The sequence below is a fragment of the Haliotis asinina genome, chromosome 5 (assembly GCF_037392515.1).
Source record: "Haliotis asinina isolate JCU_RB_2024 chromosome 5, JCU_Hal_asi_v2, whole genome shotgun sequence".
NCBI lineage: Eukaryota > Metazoa > Mollusca > Gastropoda > Lepetellida > Haliotidae > Haliotis > Haliotis asinina.
In genome coordinates this window covers 79352512-79374027 of record NC_090284.1, presented here as the reverse complement: position 1 = coordinate 79374027, position 21516 = coordinate 79352512, and the positions used below count along the sequence as shown (strand labels likewise).

The 21516-nt window shown below is 39.3% G+C and overlaps 1 protein-coding gene across 2 annotated transcripts in view; it reads right to left on the bottom strand.

Annotated features, from left to right (window-relative positions):
* The window catches only part of LOC137283164 (tyrosine-protein phosphatase non-receptor type 13-like), a 313874-nt gene that overhangs the window by 152414 nt on the left and 139944 nt on the right, over positions 1-21516 (bottom strand). The window contains exons 23-27 of one of the 2 annotated variants that reach the window (XM_067814606.1): positions 17085-17251; positions 16085-16172; positions 10899-11108; positions 3488-3702; positions 603-692 (exon numbers count right to left, since the gene is read on the bottom strand). In XM_067814606.1, the coding sequence (XP_067670707.1) occupies positions 603-692; positions 3488-3702; positions 10899-11108; positions 16085-16172; positions 17085-17251 (770 nt within the window). The remainder of the gene's footprint in view (positions 1-602; positions 693-3487; positions 3703-10898; positions 11109-16084; positions 16173-17084; positions 17252-21516) is intronic. The other variant, XM_067814607.1, reaches the window with a different exon arrangement.

Sequence of the window (21516 nt, the reverse complement as noted above, 5' to 3'; positions counted from 1 at the left end):
CAAGTACAGTGTATCTTCAATCACACTGTCAAATATCATGCTAATCATAAGTATACAAACTGGTTAACTAACCACATAAGTATGGAGGGTTACACGTTTACACACTTTACCTCATCTGTGCAGCACAATACAGACAGCTCCACAGTACAGAAGTGCAGTGTTTGCTTTAATCACATCATGATGTTTTATCACGATGTTCACAAGTATCTAAAATGGTCAACTAAGCACATATATGAAGCATTACTTGTTCTACAACTTTGTTGATAAAATTAATCCTTAGAAAATAATGTATGGATGGAGGACCAGAAGCTAAAGAATTTGGCATAATTACAGGATCTTGCAGAGAATGACGGGATGGTTGGAAGACGGTCTTTTTAAGAAGGATGGGTAGGGTTGTTTGGTTTGGATCTGGATCTATAATAACAGGTCTGTCAAAGATGGAGCAGATAATGGTAAGCATGGTTGGAAAGGGGATTTATGGATGATGATGAATATAGGACTGGTTGGACCCTCCCTTTGATGATGTCATCAAATCAATCAGAGGTTCTATTTAAATCTATCCTTCATACTACATCTGTCACACACTCCCTTATTTCACTTACTGAGCAATGTACGCTTGGTAAATCTCCAGGTCCTGGTCGACACATCTTCAGTCTGACTGACCTACTCGACCTCATTGCTTGCATAATACCCTGAAGAGAAATTGATAATCTTAACCATAAATTGTCTCTTTCTCTTGTTCTTCAACTGTCACTGTGCGTTTCCTGCCTCTCTGAACAGCTTGCCTGAACACAGCTCTCCTCCAATTACTGATATAAGACAATCACTGAAAGCACATGCAGAACATGCAATGTGCTCAGGTTGATCATGTGACCACCAGTGGGAGTCAGGCTTCCCACTTTAAGTCAAAAGCATATCAGAATCTGTGTAGCAGAGTTGGCCAGAAAGGAATCCATACATTGTATTTTTGAAATAAGTATAATAAAAATACAATCTGAGGCTAAAATGTTCACATTTTTCATACTTTTACCTCATGTAATGCACTTCTACCCTGATAGTGAGAGGCAACAAGTGTGAGCTGATAAGTTCTCATGGAGGCTGGCCTTGACTTCTCATCCTGTGGTGGTAGACTAATCCCTTAGTAATCAGTCACACAAACTACTGCTTTGCCCTAATTTTCAAAGGCCAAGGAATCCAAAGACTTTCCAGTCAACACAGACAAGGTGAAATGTGGAACAGCTTGGTAAGTTCTTTGCTCTACTCCAATCCTATGTCTGTAACCCAGTCATTGATAGAGTGGAGGACAGCCAGTGTAACTTACCTCCCCATCACTGCTCAAGGCTGACACGTAAAGCCTACAACCAAGGGTTTCTACTGAAATAGCTGTTAATATATTTTTTTCTTTCTTGGGTCAAAGCAGAGCAGATAAACAAAAAGTGAAATTCATCTTCAATATCGTTGGTATTACAGAGAGTACATAATCTTTCATTCCTAGGGGTTTTAATCCATTGTCTGGTTTCAATTGGAAGATAATGGTTTGAGGTTCTGAAATTAAGTAACGCCCTCTGATTATTACGATGTAATAAATTCAGATAGGCTTCATATTTCAATTCAGAGTTTTTAAGGATATTATACACAGCGCCTCTTGAAGAATGTTCCGTGTTTGAAATCCAGGTCTGTATATTGATGTCCTTAAGTCTGTTTACTACAAGTGCTTTAAGATGATTTTTATTTGGACATGCCGGTGTATCCCGAATATAGCTCATTCCAATTTTGTCAAAAGTGTCCTTAATACAGACAATCCATTTATAGCTAGATATATTACTGGTTGTATCATTATATAGTAATTTATAGACTTGGAGGCCTTTCCTGAAATGAGTGTTACCCCAAAGAGAAGCATTCACTATTTAATTTCAGTTTCCATCGGGTATCTCCCCAGTTCTCCATAAACCATGAATGAGGTTAAGAGTAACAAGTGTTTGCTACTAAAACAACAATCTTACTAATCTGAACAAAATGTAAAGAAGATAGATCAGACTGAATCAGATCAGATTGAAGGTACAATAGCTAAATAAAGAACTCCTTACAACAAAAAGAGTCATCAGAAGATGACATATCCCCCCCGCCCCCATATATTTCAAAAGACAAATCATCTGACCGTTACTTTATGATTTTTTAGACTAAATTTGAACCATTTCCAAGGAAATCATGAAAAATATAAATGCCATATATCTGTAAACAGCAAAAGGCACCACTTCAAGATTTGTCTCATATATCTGCCCAGATCTGTTGAAGGACATGAAATGGTTTTCGAGCTGTGATCCAGAAACGAAGTCCATTCCTCCATTTTGAGACTAAGTCCGAATTGTTTCCATGGAAACCGGGAAAAATATGAATGCCAAAACTTTGTAAATAGCAAAAGGCACTATTTTGTGGTCAAATATGTGCCAAATTTTGCTGAAAGATACTAAATAGTTTTCAAGTTCTGCTCCAGAAACGAAGCCCATTCTTCCATTTTGAGACTATTGGAAACCCAGAAAATCATAAATCACAAAAACCTGTATATACCAAAAGGCACCACTTGGGGGTCTGCCACGCATATCTACCAAGTTTTACAGACAGATATTCAGAAGTTTTTGAGTTCTGCTCTGGAAACAAAACACACCTCTCACTTTTGAAACAAAGTCCAAAACATTTCCATGGAAACAGAGAAAATCATAAATCACAAAAACCAGTACATAGCAAAGCTCACCACTTTGGGGTCTGCCACACATAGCTACCAAGTTTTGTAGTAAATATTGAACGGTTTTTGAGTTCTGCACCGGAAACAAAGTCCATCCCTCCATTTTGTCCAAACAAAAGGCACCAGTTTGGGATCTGCCACATATGTCTACCAAGTTTTGCTGACAGATATTATAAAGTTTTTGAGATATTTCTGAGATTTCCCGAAACGAAACACATGTACACCTCTCACTTTCGAGACAAAGTCCGAAAGGTTTCCATGGAAACCGAGAAAATAATACTTCACAAAAACCTGTCAATAGCAAAAGACACCACTTAAGGTTCTGACTGATATATCTAAAAAGTTTTGCAAAAATATTTTGAACATTTTTTGAGTTCTGCACCAGAAAAGAAAAAAAAAAAAAGAAAAGAAACCCATCCCTCCATTTTGAGACCAAGTACAAAATGTTTCCATGGAAACTGAGAAAATAATAAATCACAAAAACCTGTAAATAGCAAAAGGCACTACGCTGGGGTCTGATTTAGGAGATAAACATCATGTGTTGGCCAATTTCCGGGTGTTATTGAGTATTTGAAGCACGGGAATGCATTTGGAACCGACGGTGTCAGCATATATATGGTAATATATCTACCAGGTTTTGCAGAAAAATATTGAATATTGTTTTAGTTCTGCTCCGGAATTGAAGCCCACCCTCCATTTTGAGACAAAGTCAAAAGACATGAAATGATGTGACACTTGTCTCACCGTTCTTGTTAAATGCCTCATTGCTCTACCATTGACTTCAAGTATAACATCTCCAGGATTGATCAGTCCACTCTCTGCAGCAGGGCCTATGACGAAGAGCTTCTTGATTCGGGGTACACAGAGGGTGGGGTTGTCTGGATGAAGGTCAACACCTCCCTGGAAGCTGAAGCCCAACCCGCTGGCACCTTTCACAAGTTCCACGTCATATATCTCCCCTGTAGAACACATTGAATCCATCATCAGATCATATATCCAGTTCCAGGTCATATATCTCCCCTGTAGAACACATTGAACCCATCATTAAATCATATATCCAGTTCCACATCATGTATCTCCCTGCAAGAAAACACTGAACCCGTCATGAAATCATATATCCAGTTCCACATCTTATATCTCCCCACCAGCACACTGAACCCGTCATCAAATCATATATCTAGTTCTACCTTATATATCACCACAGTAGAACACATTGTACCGTACAAATCACTTACCTTATTATGCACTGATGAGAACTCTGACAACATGGCATTCCATGTATAAATGCAGACACTTGTGGAGAATATCATAAACTGACTATATTTTGTTTCGCAATCCTGTTACCATCACATCAAACAGCAAGTCCCTGAATGGTCGTGTGAATCTCATTCACAGGCTTCACTCTTGTTAAGTATTTGGAACATGAACATGGATATAACTCACTTACAAATGTCAGGAGTGGTATAATCAACAGGTTAAGAGTTCAGATTCTTTATTATACCTTAATTTTGGTTCTTGGTACATTGGTACGAGTGTACATATGTATGCAGTTGATTAAAGGCAGGGTACAGGTTGTTGAATACAGTTAGTACATGTTGAATGCAGACTGTATACAATTTCAAGACAGATAAACAATATTTCAGCCATATCAGCATAAAACACCAAAGAGGCCACACAATGCACCCATGTGGGAAATCGAACCTAGGTACATGGCGTGGCCAGTGAACGCTCCAACCACATGGCCATCCCACTGACCCCACATAGTATAAAATGCCTAAGTATAAATGCATACAATAATTCCTAATGAAATGAATTTCCACCAGCATGAATATTTTGATACAATACAATGTAATATTTCCAATTTCAAATATGAATATTCACAAAAAATATCCACTATGCACCACATCCAAGGTGTTAAAAATGAAAACACTTTCACATATGCAAAATACCCCAAAAGAACACACAGCCCCACCCCACAAAAAGGTATCTACTAAAGCACAGCATACCAATTCTGTGGTGAATTACTCTTTACTATAATTATAATCACTGTCTTTAACATTCAATATTTCTTCAATTCAACATGGGAGCCTAGTCATACTCAGCATGAAACTTAGACAAAGATCTTACTGGAAAAATAAATAAGTACGTTCTGAACATAGAAAGAAAGTTACACAAAACAGAAAATACTTTTATTTACCGAAGTCATGCTTTTAGCATTAAAATATCCAGGAAGGTTATTCGACCTATGCCCTTGAGCGATGAAAACGTATGCAGTATGTGCAGCATATGACTTTCATACAAAACTAAGCAAAAACAACAGCCCTGCCATGATAATGATAGAGCATAATAACACTACGTAAACAACAGCCCTGCCATGATAATGATAGAGCACAACAACACTACTTAAACAACAGCCCTGCCATAGTAATGATAGATCATAATAACACTACGTAAACAACAACTCTGCCATAATAATGATAGAGCACAACAACACTATGTAAACAACAGCCCTGCCATAATAATGATAGATCATAACAACACTACGTAAACAACAACTCCGCCCTAATAATGATAGAGAACAAAAACGCTACGTAAACAACAACCCTGCTATGATAATGATAGAGCACAACAATACTACTTAAACAACAACCCTGCCATGCCCTGATAATGATAGAGCATGACAACACTACGTAAACAACAGTCCTGCCATAATAATGCTAGAGCATAACAACACTACGGAAACAACAGCCGTGTTTGTAAACATTTTGTTAAGGTCCATTACATTCCCCACATGCAATAAGATATCGGAATTAAATATTAATGTAAACAAAAATGCCTTAAAGTAGGTTTTTTAAAAAGGACACCTGATGTTAACACGTGGTCTTGCGATACTTTTGCGTTCTGTAACATATTTTGGGAGGGAAGGCCGTGGTGTATCATTTATTCTTTCATTCATTCACATATGTACTTCGTTCTTTCATTCATTTTATTCATACAATAACCTGGTTGTAGTTCTGTTAAACACAACTGAAGTTGCACTGGGAATGAGCCAAGTCACTGTGTGCATTGGAGCATGATTAGGCACATGTTAATTAGTACAAATGGTAAAGAAAGCAAGGAGTGACCTATCCCTGTTCTAGAGTATCCCTGATTTCACTGATAAGCTTAATATGATAAAAGCTTCAATGTGTCACTATGGTTGAAAATTAAGAGAAGATCACCAAAAGTGACTCAGCCCTGCTCCTTTCCTAGATTAAAGCTTGGTGTGGAATATGAAGAAAATCCTGTAAATGGTTCTTGAGGTATCTTCCTGACAACCGTAAACCGTTCAAGTCACCTAGTGACCTTGAAATGAAGGTCAAGGTCACCAAACCTGACTGGGACCTTTCTTAAACTGTGATGAACATTGAATCAATGGCATTTTGGAACAGGGATTATCAGGGATATTTACATATTCCCTGTGCTATGTAAATAAAACATCTCTCTAAATAAGGAATGACCTATCAATAGAAATGAAGTCAATGCAGCTGGACCACTGTCGCCTCTGTGATGCTGCCTGGCCGTTCTGCACTATCTTGTAATTGGGATTCCAGCTATAACGGCAACACAGCAGAACAGCAACAAAAAACTGGCGCAAACAGCAACAAGCACTGGCGCAAATGGTGAAAGAAATGTGGCGCAAACTGCAACAAATATTGGTCGGAACAGACAGTATACTATAGATATTCAACTTAATAAATACATACTGTCGATAAATACTTAAATGAAAAATACAATACTCCTAATATGATTATGGTTAATATGGCTTTGTAATATCTACATGTAGCAAAGGGTCAGGGTTAGGGTTAGGTTAGGTTATACCCAAACCCTGACTACTCAGTGCTCAGTGTCACAACAGTGTAATATCTACATGTAGACTTTTGACCATGTTTTTACAGTTCGGTAAACCACTGATTTTGAAAATAGCAAAACCGTGTATGTACAGAAATGTTACATTGCAGTAATTATCAATGATGGAATGATGACCACAGTGTCAGAAGCCAACGCAAAAAATCAAAAGGACTACTCAGTGCTCAGTGTCACAACAGAGTATTTAAGAACAAGGCAAGACATTGTTGGGCACATTTCAACATGACCAGACCTAAGTATGTTGTTTGTTAAAGGAGAGTTGGAGATAATAAAGATGGTATCATTTGTGACACATGCGAATATTGGGACTCATCAAACATGTGCAGCCTGTATTTGTGAAGATTCCACCTTCATGTGCAACAAGTGCAGACAGGCAAGCACAGATGTTGTCGTGGGCCAGTTAGAGATCAGTTTAATCAGGAGTGTCCCCACAGAGACAGGTAGTCATGATGTTGCCCACCTGACAGGGCCAGATCCGTTACAGATTGGCAAAGACTATGACACTGAAGAAGAGTGTAAGAATGAAGATTTTATGGATATCAGCTTCTTTATCATGAGAACACAACGTTTCGGAGTTAATGCTTACTCCTTCATCAGGTGATTGAGAATGGGGTACAGAGCTATATTTATATGTACAGGTAAAACAATAACAAAGTAACAAGTGGAATGAATTAACGAAAGCTGGAAGCCAGTATAAACAAGCACTGATAAGAAGCCGACAATTATGATAACAATGATGGAAACCAATGGTATTACAGATGACAGTATATGTATACATAACACAGATAGGGGATAAGGACGATGTAAATGATTGGGGATAAAATATGGAAGCCAATGGTGATACATTACGCATGATTGGATGATGTTTACATAACACATGATTGGGGATTAAGGATGATGTACATGATTTACATGAAGGTTGATGAGCATGTTTACATGAGGATGTTTACATGAGGGTTGATGATGTACAAACACAAGTTGATAAGGTAAGGTAAGCTAAGGTAATGCCACTGACAATAGCAATGCTAATAAAAAATCAATAATAATAATAACACCTAAATTGAAATATTTATTTCTTTTCTAACGTTTTTCAGCTTAAAGAAGAATTCCTGCCCCAAGGTCTCTTGCGCCATGACATCCAGCACCCAAGGGTAGGCATCTAATCTTTGCCACAGATAAGCAAAGGGGGATCCTTTCCTAAAACTTCGCTCCATCCACAACTTTGTTCGAGTGGGAAAGAACCTGAAGATGGTGCCGCAAGCATTTGCTGTGATGTCAGGTCGTAAGACTGTGGATTATAATATCATCTTTCGTCGCATTTTGTGGCTCCTCCCTGATCAACCAAGTGTGACAACTATTGTGAACAACTTTGAACTAGCTACTTGGAAGGCCGTCCGTGCTGTGTTTGATGAGCAGGTCCGCATCCATGGCTGTTTGTTCCACCTCACCCAAGCAATGTGGAGGAAATGCCAACTTCTCAGGTTGCACGTATGCATACTGAAGAAGTGATTGATTTAAAAGACTAAAGATCTCATAAACCTTATCGCACACACCTAAATTTAAATGATCAGAACTACACATACATGAATATTCCCTCTTCCCAGGCTGCCTACTGGAGACATGGGAGTATCCACAACTTCATCAGGAACACCATGGCCTTGCCATTCCTTCCCGCCACCGACCCCGGACATATTTTCTACAAACTGTGCGACAAAGCTGAAGGTAATACCACATATAAGAAGTTCACAGACTACGTTGACCACCTGTGGATCCAACATGATATGTTCACTCCAAGGTCATGGTCAGTCTTCACAGTGACCATCCGCTCAAATAATCATGTTGAAGGTAATAATGTCTTATTTTTTATCACAACTGATGGAAAGCGAATTATCTATAGCGGAAGTTAAAGGTTTTATACAGTTTATATTTAATTAATAAAACATTTAATCATTATATTCAAGGTTGGCACTTTCGGTAACTGAATAAAAAGACGAACTATCACAAGCTTGGTGTAAACCAGCAGGCTGAAGTTTTGAAGACAGAGGTCGACACGGTGAACCATCAGACCACACTAGTGCAGAACAGAGGAGGAAAGCTATTTAGAGCCAGAAGTGTATCTTTGCAGCCTGGTCTATGTCTCAAACCAGACTGGTGCAGAATGGTGTTTTCACATCCCACCTGAGGAGGAAAGCTACACAAAGCCAGTTGCAGCCTGGGACGCACAGCCTTCCGAGATGGTGTTTTCAGTCTGATGTCTCTCCTGAAAACATGCGCACAGATCCACGGTCCAGTCAAGCGAAGTGTACAAAATAGGCTGTGTTTATTGTTTATATTGAAAATCTGTGTATAGAAGACAATGGATGTTTGTGGCATAGCTGAAAAAAGTCTGAAAGGAAGAACTTTTAATATCTATTGCGCGTTTCCAATCTCAACAATAAACCCGTGAAGCTACTATATACATCATATGCATACAGAAATTTTAGTCACCATTTAGATTTTGAAAAAAGACCTCAATGTGTCACTGTTACAGACAAAATTATTGTCACCATTACATCCAAATTTGTTGCCATTATCGCCAATTTCTGTCGCCTTTCTACTGTGTCACCATTTCAGCTGGTCATCTGTAGTACATTCCGACCAAGTATAAGGTGTTGGGGCCCCACTGATGGACTCCTGTGTTGGAAGAATCAGATATGCCACAAAACCTTATAAAACAGCCCGCGATACTAGCCACCAAATGTGAAAAGAATCTAGTCAACAGTTCTCATGTTGTAACTAATTTGTATGGACTAATGAACACAGAGCCTGATACTATATTCCCCTCTTCACACTAAACGCGTTGGATGGTGGGACTAAAGTTCATACATTTCCAGAGGAACTCCAGTCTTGATATGGGAATCAAGCAATCATAGTCAAATTTTTATATATTCATGAACACGATCAAGAAAATCAGCGTGCTGTACCTTCTGAAAAATGAAGACAGAGCCATGAACACCAGACTGACTTTAAGAGTAATATCAATATTTCAGCAATTCAAATGATTTCAGTAAATATGCATAATTTTGTTTCTTAAATCTCAGGAGTTATGTATAATTACAGAAAATTTCAATATATATACATTCAATATATATCAATTCCTTAGTGAATCCAACATGATAAATAATTACTGAAATTTTCAGTTATTATGCACATTTACTGATTATACATATTTCCTGTAACATATGGAGTTTTGTGAAAGTACTGACCTAATTTGCACAGTTATCAGATTTGGATGCTAAGTTTGGATACTAAGATTGGATGCTAAGTTTGGATACTAAGATTGCTTTATTGTACCAATCACAAAGTCCATTAGATGATAACTGGATATCTCCAGTCTGTTTCCGGGCTCATGTGTCTGGCGATGAGCCCAATGTGACTGATCCAGGTGATACATAGTGTTAACCTTCTGTTCTTGTAACTAACATTTCATAATAATAATAATACGAAAAGTATTTATACAGCACTGACCACACAAAGGCAAAGCTAAAAACGCTGACAGGTCTCAAGATAACAGATGGATTTATGAAACATATTGTTGAAGGAGGTGTGCTTTGAGTCTCTTTTTGAAGAGTGGCAGAGATGGTACTAGTTTTAGAACAAGAGACAGAGAGTTCCACAGGGTAGGAGCTGCATACTGAAAGGAACTGGCACCAAAAGATTTGAGTTTATAAGTAGGCATGGACAGGGGAAACTAATCATGGAAGCGGAGAGTTCTAGAGGGTGTGGACAGTGTCATGAGGTCTTGAAGGTAGACAAGTCCCATTTTGTGAATTGCCTGATAAGTGAGAATTTTTTTTTTTTGAATTTGATATGTTCAGGAATGCGAAGCCAGGGGAGAGATTGGAGAGTGGGTGCTACAACAGATGATCCTGATTCTTTTACCCCTGATCTGATGCAATGCTCTAAGCTTGTCTGCTTGCCTTGTCAGATGAGAGGAGTGGAACCAAAAGTGTTAAATTTGATCACAGGATACTGCTAGTTTTCTTCTGGACACACATGAAGTGATGGTTTGCTACCTTTACATGAAACGTATATTTCCTGCAAAATATTGTGTTTCCTTAGAACTATTAGATATGCCGGCAGTGAAGAGGAAGTTTGAAAACATCTGAATGAAATTTTATAATGTGATTCACAACCTACACTGGAACCTATTAACCTTAGTAACATAATGTCATTGTTAGTTTATCTTAGAAAAATAAGCACATACCCTTGGTAACAAATGAATACGGATCTGTGGAGATTTCAGTTGGAAGGTGCGCCATGGCTGGTGTCACCTCTGGGAGACTCCCTGAAAGAGATGGAGCTATTCGCCTGACCAGCAGTGGACATATAGAGGGGGCTTGATGTAGAAGCTCCACGACCTGTTCATATGTCTGTCCCTGGACACTGACACCATTGACCTCTAATAGTTGGTCTCCTGGATAAATAAAGAGGCCATATTTAAAACAGGCACAGTACAGCGTCAATCCATATCTACAACAGCCACACCACAATGTCAAGCCATCTCTACAACCACCACACCACAGTGTCAAACCATCTCTACAACCACCACACCACAGTGTCAAGCCATCTCTACAACCACCACACCACAGTGTCAAACCATCTCTACAACCACCACACCACAGAGTCAGGCCATATCTACAACAGCCACACTACAGTGTCAATCCTATTTACAAAGTCACACCACAGTGTCAATTAATATTTACAAAGTCACACTACGGTGTCAAGAAATCTCTACAACCAACACACCACAGAGTCAGGCCATACCTACAACAGCCACACCACAGTGTCAAGTAATATTTACAAAAGCCACACCACAGTGTGAAGTAATATTTACAAAACCACACCATAGTGTCAAGTAATATTTACAAAGCCACACCACATGTTGGTTGTAGAGATTTCTTGACACTGTAGTGTGACTTTGAAAATATTACTTAACACTGTGGTGTGGCTTTGTAAATATTACTTGATGCTGTGGTGTGGCTTTGTAAGTATTACTTGACACTATGCATTTAACAAAAAAAATCATAAAAAAATGCCAATTCAACCTATAAAGTAAAAAAAAAAAACGTGATGAAAAACAGCCCACAAAATCAGAGTTCAAATGATTCTCTAATTTTCCCCAGTGCTGGGGGAGTACGAGGTCAGAGTATGAGGTCGTGAGCAGTGGTCTAGTGAGCAGTAGTCTAATCTTGGTTGCATACTCAAACAAGTAAATTATCTACTCATTAAATAAAAAAAAAATCATGTTGACTGTGATAACCAACCTTTGTCACGGAGAAAACTCAATGTCTGGTTTATGAACACCAATATGTCTGCCTGCCTGTCTGCTAAAGATACTATGCAATGCAAAACTTCAATCACTGACCACCTGCAATTTGAAATAACACCTATCGGGCTTATAAGCCATAAACACTGGGCCAACTAAGTGTATCGGCAAAGGAATCAGTGGCCCATGAAAAAGCTTTGTCACACTTGAGTGCACACCCACCGGCTCTGACTGGGCTAAGTATTGCAGCTGCTTCGTTTCGAGGGATGTAATACAAAACACTGCACTTCTGATTGGTGATTATACCCTTATAATTTTGTTTATTTGTTTTTTCTTAATCTGCAATGCATGTTACAAATCATGAATAAGTGATAACTTTGTTTTAATTATGTTTGAATTTTTGGTTGCATGCAATCTCTAACCATCCTAAGATAGAGGAGAAAGCCCACCATAATAGAAATGGTGACTGGAGAAACAAGGAGTAGCAGTTGTCACTCTCTTCTCCACTGGATAAACACATTCCACTTGGCATCATAAAGGGCTGCTGTTCAAGGTCTGAAAGATAGCCACAAGTAGTTTGTTCGTTAAATCCCTATTCTTTGAGGGAATTGCAGACAGTCTCCATACGTGAAGCGATCGGGGGCATACATTTTCTTGGAATGTGTTCAACTTGGCTGACTGAGAATTTTCCAAAGCGGAAGACAAAGGGGCTTGTCTGTCATGAAATGTAGAGGATCCATGAATGGCCTGGTTGTCCTTGCTGCTGCAACCCGATAAACTATATAATGGCGTTGTGCAATCTTAGTACTTCTGCAATTAACATGAATGGAGGGAACACATATGCTATGAGATTCTCCAAGAATTTTGACAGGGCGTCCACTGCCCAAGCTGCAGGATTTGGAACTGGACTCACAAATATTGATAGTCTGCTGTTTTTTGACATCACAAACAGATGTATGGATGCCCTATCCCAATTCGCCAAAATTGGCTAAAATGTTCACCTTGTCCCTTATCTGAAATGATCTAATAAGCTTGTGCAAGAACGATTTGATCCCACTGACGAACCTTCTAAAACCAAAACAGGAGCAATCACTGACCTGTAGCCCTCAATAGTGTTATGCTTCAAAGTCACATGCAAGTAAAACACAATTTTGCAGATTCGGATACCTTTGAGTATGCACTTAACGAAAAAAATCACAAAAAATGCCAATTCAACCTATAAAGTAAAAAAAAAACATGATGAAAAACAGCCCACAAAATCAGAGTTCAAATGATTCTCTAATTTTCCCCCAGTGCTGGGGGAGTATGAGGTCGTGAGCAGTAGTCTAGTGAGCAGTAGTCTAATCTTGGTTGCGTACTCAAACAAGTAAATTATCTACTCATTAAATAAAAAAAATCATGTTGACTGTGTCAACCTTTGTCACGGAGAAAACTCAATGTCTGGTTTATGAACACCAATATGTCTGCCTGCCTGTCTGCTAAAGACACTATGCAATGCAAAACTTCAATCACTGACCACCTGCAATTTGAAATAACACCTATCAGGCTTATAAGCCATAAACACTGGGCCAGCTAAAAAAACTGGCCCATGAAAAAGCTTTGTCACACTCTCACAATTTGCTAAAATTAGCTAAAATGTTCACCTTGCCTGGAATGCGACCTGCTCTGATAAAAGTCTTCATCATGTCCTGCCACTCTGAATAAGTCCTGAGTGACATGTGATGATGTGATACTGTTTCTGGATGCTACTACCATACTGTTGTCAGTTACCCACATGATATTTTTGCGATGAAGATTCTGAGACCAATGGAAAGCACCTTCCATTGTGCTTCCATCTCCAGACAATTGATGTGAAGATTGCTCTGTTCTGGACACCAAAGACCCTGAGCCTGATACATATCCATATGAGCACCGCAATCCGTGGTTATAGTGTCCAAATAAATCGTGACCTCTGGAGGAGGCTGATGAAAGTGAACCCATGGGGGAGGGACGTTGCTGTCAGCTGTCCACTATAACAACTCCTGGCGTACTATATTGGCAGGAGAGATTGTTTCTTTTGCAGACTGCAAAACTGGTATAGCCAAATCTGAGGTTCTTGTAAATGTATTCTGCCCTTCATCGTAAAATCCTGGACGGACACAAAAGATCCCATCAGAGACATCCAGGAACACACCAACACAGCCTTGTCCTACAGGACATCTTACGATTTTGGTCCGATTCTGGTACCAGCTATCTTGAGGAGTGCAGATTCAACCTGCCTTGGCATCAAGAATGGCTCCCAGATACCTCATCCTTCACATGGGTTCTAATTCTGATTTGACAGGATGTACTATGAGACCGAGATGGGTGAATACATGGAGAAAAAACTTGGTTCGTTTCACCAAGATCTGAGTCACCATAGACACACTGCCAGAAAATCATGCAAGTATCCATGAACAGCAATCTGTCGTTGATGCCAGAATCCTAGGATGGAATTTATGATCACTGTGAAGAGCCAATCAGCTACCGATATGGTAGGAGTTGAAACTGGAACCTTCAGCCATTTACTGCAAATGAAGGTACTTCTGTGAACAAGGATGAATAGGTACCTGAAGATAAGAATCCTTCAAGCCTATGCTGATGAACATCCAGTCCTGTTGAAGAAATGTTCTCAAGTTGGCCAACGATTCCATCTTGAACTTGGGTGGTTTCCTTAAATAGTTCTTCTTCAGCAAATTTAGATCTATGATCCTCATTTCATCTGTATCCTTCTTTGGAACAAGGAATACAAGGGAATAGAAAACACAAGACTAGTCCACCAGGGGGATTTCTACTATGGCTCATTTGTCTAAAAGTTGTTGAATGGCTGCCGATGCTCCCACTAAGTGATCCCCTTGCAGAAAAAAATCATCTTCCTACCAGCAGATAAGTTACTTGGCCCTAGGGGTAGGATGTCCCTTACCAGGATCAATCTCTTCTCAATTACTGACCAAATCCATCTGTCTGAGGTGATCTGTTTCCATTTGTCCACATACTACACGAGATGACTTCCCACGGGAGATTGAACCACTGGTTGAAAAAAGTCCAAATCTGTTTCCAAATCGGGTTACACTTCTGACTGAGTAAACTGGATTGCTGGATCTGAATCAATATTTATTGGTCCCCTCCCTGGATCTGCAAAAAGAAGTGGAGCCTCTGCCACTGCCTCTGGTGGATGGGAATCCTGGGGACACGGATGTTTATGAGTCGATGATGAAGAATTCTGCTCAGAATCAACAGCTCTCTCAAAGGCAGAATGTTGAAGCGGTTCCTGATGGCTGTAAGTATAAGAGAAAACACGTCTCCCAGGTTTTGGTGCACAATTTTAAAACCGGAGGGGGAGGGATTTCCTGACCCTGATGGTTTTACACTGTCTAGCAAAACAGAGAAGTGTTTTCTGTAACATATATACCGTCAATGATGGATAATTACAATGAAGATTTTCATTTAATGAAGCTACATAACAATAACAGAATGGCACGTAAAATCAATTAAAGACAGTAACAATAAGTAGATAATTTAAACCCATCACCCTCGTCGGCCCAGTGGCCATGTGGTAGAACATCTGCCTGCGAATTTGAGAGTTGCAGTTCCAATCCCACTAGGGAAGACGTCTCTCTAGCAAAAAGTAAAATCTGTCCCTCCAAAACAAAAGCCTCACAAAATGTCACACCTTCCCGAACAACAATGGTGTGACATCATGTCAAGGGGAGGTAACTCTATCGGTTAGGAAGGAGGCATACCAGTAGGGATAGCTATCACTTGGTGTTAAAATTTTCATGTCATTTTCAGTTTGTGTCTGTGGTAACCACAGAATTAAGGCAACCATAATCCAGAAGGAATGATTATACTATAATTGAACTGTTTTCAAACTCTGCATGCATCATATTATGACATCATGCAATTGTTGGTGATACAGCTTCTTGGCTGAAAGTTTAGCAGTTACCATAGTAGCAGGTAATAATGTTTCTAGTTGTCTCCCTCCAGTGAGACTTGATACCCCTTCATTGACCAATGAAATTAAAGTATTTTGCATGAAGGTAAGATAACAAGCCATATCTACAACAGCAGCAGCACAGTATTTCGCCATTTTAACTTCTACTCACCTACAAAAACAGAGTTTGCTTGTTTGTCTGAAGAACTAACTGAGATGACGAAGACAGCACCATCTTTGAACCTGGAGTCACTACCACCCTATAACAACAGATAGTAAGCATTATCACCCTATAACAACACATGGTAAGCATTATCACCCCATAACAACACATAGTAAGCACTATCACCCTGTAACAAGAGATAGTAAGCATTATCAACCTATAACAATAGATAGTAAGCATTATCAACCTATAACAACAGATAGTAAGCATTATCAGCCTTCAACAGAAGTCAGCAACCATTATCAGCCTAAAACAGCAGATAGTAACCATTGCAATCAAACACAAACTGACAGGGCGTGGTGATGGTGATATACTCACTGACAGGGGGTGGTGGTGTCCTCACTGACAGGGTGTGGTGGTGTATTCACTGACAGGGTGTGATGGTGTACTCACTGACAGGGTGTGACAGTGTACTGACTGATGGTGTGGTGGTGTACTCACTGACAGGATGTGGTGATATACTCACTTGAAGGGTGTGGTGGTGTACTCAATGACAGGATGTGGTGATGTACTCACAGGATGTGGTGATGTACTCACTGACAGGATGTGGTGGTGTACTCACTGACAGGATGTGGTGATATACTCACTTGCAGGGTGTGGTGGTGTACTCACAGGGTGTGGTGGTGTACTCTCTGACAGTGTGTGCTGGGGTAACTAACTGACAGGGTGTGGTGGTGTACTCACTGACAGGATGTGGTGTTGTACTCACAGGGTGTGGTGGTGTACTCTCTGACAGTGTGTGTTGGGGTACTAACTGACAGGGTGTGGTGGTGTACTCTCTGACAGTGTGTGCTGGGGTAACTAACTGACAGGGTGTGGTGGTGTACTCACTGACAGGATGTGGTGTTGTACTCACAGGGTGTGGTGGTGTACTCTCTGACAGTGTGTGTTGGGGTACTAACTGACAGGGTGTGGTGGTGTACTCACTGCTACAATCTGTGATTCTTACTGTGATGGTAATTCCTGATTTCCCGTTGTGTTTGTGCAACTTGATCGGGATATCAGAGGTATTCTGAGAGGGTTTCCTAGTTAGGCGGCCTTTCAAAGCATTTTCAAGTGCAGTGTCAAAGTCCGAATCCGAAGAAGAATCGTCAATTATTGCTAGATCCGCAATATCTGGAAGCAAAATGTATTCCAGTGTCAATATACTCATGTACTGACAAATACATCCTCAAATTCCTCCTATATTTTACAAATAAATAATGAGCCTTGTCTCCAAAACCAAATGTCTATAGCACTGTTGGAAATAGAAAACAAGAGTCATCAGAAGATGACATATCCCCCGGCCCTCACACATTTGAAAGGACAAATCATCTCACAGTTACTTATTGTTTTTCGACCATGTATGAATTGCTTCCATGGAATTCATGAAAAATATAAATGCCATATATCTGAAATCAGAAAAAGTCACCATTTCAATATCTGTCTCGTGTATCTGCCAAAATCTTTTGAAAGATATGAAATGGTTTTCGAGCTGTGCTCCAGAAATGAAGTCAGCAACATGTTCATGGAACTGAGAAAATAATACATCATAAAAACCTGTAAAAAGCAAAAGGCACCACTTTGGGGTCTGCCACACATATCTACCAAGTTTTACTGACAGATATTAAGAACTTTAAGAGTTCTGCTCATGAAACAAAACTCACCTCTCACTTTTGAGAGTAAGTCAAAAGCTTTTCCATGGAAATGGATAAAATAATAAATCATTAAAATCTGGAAATAGCAAAAGGCACCACTTTAGGTTCCGACTGATATATCTACGAAGTTTTGCTGAAAAATATCGAATGGTTTTTGAGTTTTGCTCCGGAAATGAAGCCCATCCCACCATTTTGAGACTAAGTCCGAAATGTTTCCATGGAAACCCAGAAAATGATAAATCACAAAAACCCGTAAATAGCAAAAGGCACCACTTTGGGGTCTGCCACACATACCTACCAAGTTTTACTGACAGATATTTAGAAGTTTTAGAGTTCTGCTCCAGAAACGCAACACAGGTCTCACTTTTCAGAGTAAGTCTGAAACGTTTCCATGGAAACCGATAAAATAATAAATCACTAAAAACCTGTAACTAGCAAAAGGCACCACTTTAGGTTCAAATTGATATATCTACCAAGTTTTGCAGAAAAATATTGAACGGTTTTTGAGTTCTACTCCGGAAACGAAGCCCGCCCCACCACTAGACTAACACCAAAATGTTCCATGGAAAAACAAAAAAAATAAAAATGCCAAAACTCAGTAAATAGCAAAAGGTACAACTATAGGTTGAGATCATTATATCTATCAAGTTTGGTCTAAAAATAAGGAACGGTTTCTGAGTTATGCTCCAGAAACAAAATGATTACGGACGGATGGGTGACAGACGGATGGACGGACGGACAGACGAGGCGTCAAGTATATTCCCCGGCATGATAAAAAAGTGTGAAATATCTGTTAAAGCAAGTGCGGCCTAACTACAGTTCCAGTGGTAGGGATATAGGAAACATGAAAAAAGGACTTTTCCAAGGAGACATTAGTGTAGAAATGAGCAGAACGACTAATTTGCTTTATGCAAATTAGTGTGCAATGATATTGTACTACAGTGAGCACTTTTCAAATGCCAAGTTTGATCTACACTAAGCTTCATCATAAATGATAGTCGGATTTATATAAAGATGACTTTCATGCTGGAACTGTTAAGGATGTAGCTACCATGGCTTCTCACTATCAATATAAAAAGAAACAGGTAGGAGGGGTGGTCTCAAAAGCAAGACTAGGACTGGTGTAGCAGATGATTGTTGGGTCAGGCTGACGGATGGAGATATCTGCTCAGATATGATAATCCCATAGGGAAATAAAGTAGGCAAGTACATGGCATGTCCGAACAAACAGAACAATATCCTGTTCTGTTGATCTTCGGGTGGCCATGCTACCTATATATGTTGAGACATTTAATACGATGCTTTTCTATGGGTATCAGGTATCATACTCTTTTACATATCTTAACATAAACTTCTTGAAAGAAAGATACATAAGATGTTAATTTATAGATGAGATATATTGAACATATATGAAAAAGTACAAAATCGAAAATTGTAAAACATATTGCATATTTATACACTGATCCCGTCTCACGGTATGCATTTCTCTCTGTTGTTTCGACAGTGAGTGGAATGATGTACACTTTTTCCCCAAGACCTCTTTTATCCACCCATCCAAGCACTCTGTGATACCCTCATGACGAGAGAGCTTCCTAAATGTCATGCAAAGTATGGGCAATGCACTGCACTAGCTACCCATGTGACTATCACTGAATCAGCATTCTCATTCTTGGAAAATCTACAAAGTAGGGGAGGATGGGTGGGAATCTGTTGCATTGGATAGGATAAGCACATAAATATACAATTTATATTCAAATTTTCAAATTTTTAAACTTATTTTTTCTCACGATATGCACTTATCCCATGGTTGGACAGTGGGACACAGATACCCTTTGTTCTGACAGTATGAACAGTGATGCACAAGGGAGGCCTGTTACAAGTAGTGCAACTCCTGTGCTTGTTATGAGTTCTTCGGAACTCCTTGGCTTGCTAAGTACCCATTGAGATGAGTGCTCATGAGCAATATGGCGTTCAGCTGCAAACTCCATAGAAGGACACAGCTCAATGAGTAAAGGCTGTCAATTTGCCATGATTTCAAGGTGCTGTTATGATACGGGTCTTGGTCCAAGTGAGGGTACCAGTGAAATCCCTTATCTAACTGGCATGCTGGTTTGTTTGGGGGAATTAACTCAGCAAAGAGTCCGAAGTCGCAAGAAGCTAATTACAATTTTATTTACAAGAGACAGAGTAACAAGAGTGGCCACAGAGAGTTGGTACAACCCTCTGGGCTGAGAGCTAGAGCTGACCTGTGTTGGGAGTCTAAACCCTACTGATGGACAATTGGAGTTGGAGACTATTTAACTACAATTTAAACAATACAAAGATTCTGATCTGCTGACTGATACAAAAATGGGTGTAACCTACAATAGCCAATGAAATACAGAATAAACAAATATGGGTTGTGTCCTACCATTACAACTTCAGTGACCAGACAGGGGGAGTACTTAATCTTTTAATCCTATTTTAAGTGGCATTAATCTTGTTGGCACATTTACTGGATGCTTGATTGCTTACTCTGGGCTGGATCTTTAACGACCCTTAACTGGTGTTTGCATAATGTTATTTTACTGTAGGTGATGGCATGTTTACCACATCAAAGCAGTTTATTAACCTGTCTAGACATAACTCTTGTCTTAGTGAATGGTTTGTCTTACAGTGGTGTTCTGATTACCTCAGACTAGGATTCTAACTGTGAAATTGTGTGGTCATAACTTATACCTTTTTCAATAGAATGTCTGTGAGATAAGCTTTACTACTTTTGAGAGGAGTCTTGTCTAAGCTATTACTGATACATGATGAAACTAATATTCTATATTCATATTTTCCTAATATTTGAATGCTAATATATTGCTTGTACTCGTTACAATTAATAATTAATTTTGGTATGAATTATCATTTCATGATAGTGATCTCTTAAATTATAGTTAGGGACAATAATTGTGTGAGTCCCAGCATCAAGAAGACCCCCACAGACATCTACGAGAGACAGCTGAAAGAGAGGCACAATTCAGAAACTGACAGTTTTAACATTTAGTTCCAGACAGCATCAAATTAACCCTTACTCCTTTACATTAAAGGGGCACTGATGCGGAGCAAATAATGTTTCTCGCCAACGGTCTAATTACGAAAACAATCTGCAAATTGGTCAGCGCCTGTTCCCTCGACCATGACGGACAAAAGGACTGGGCTCCGGTCCACATTAGCAGAATTTCTTCACCTGAAGAGTCAGGAGGCCGGATGCCCATCATATGCCATTATTTAAAACTATCCATGGTATTCCTTGTCTGATCGTAAAAAAATATCCCAGCAGTGTAGTTTTTTTCGGATGCTTGGATATTATAGTGACTGATCCAATTTGATCCTATTTCTGGCTTTTTACCTCGATATTTAATCATGTTATGTGAAAAAATTATCTCTACAGGCACATAGCAAGCCAGTGGTTTCGGTCTGAAAGATTGCAAAGCTCTATATTTAGATAGTTTTGAGTGTTGGCCCAGCTGTGATAGCAAATATCATATGTAAATTTTGGTAGCTCTGGTAGCTACTCTGGTTTATTATCTATGATAATAAAAACACACAGTTGATTTATTTGAATTCGTAAACTAAAAACAATGACTTTGCCACTGGTAGAGAAATCTGAAAATTTTCTTACGTAAAAATAACCCTGACTACACCTATTTACCCAAGTACACAACAAATGCCTGTATGTATTTCTTATGTAATGAAGTTCCGTTGGCACCCTCA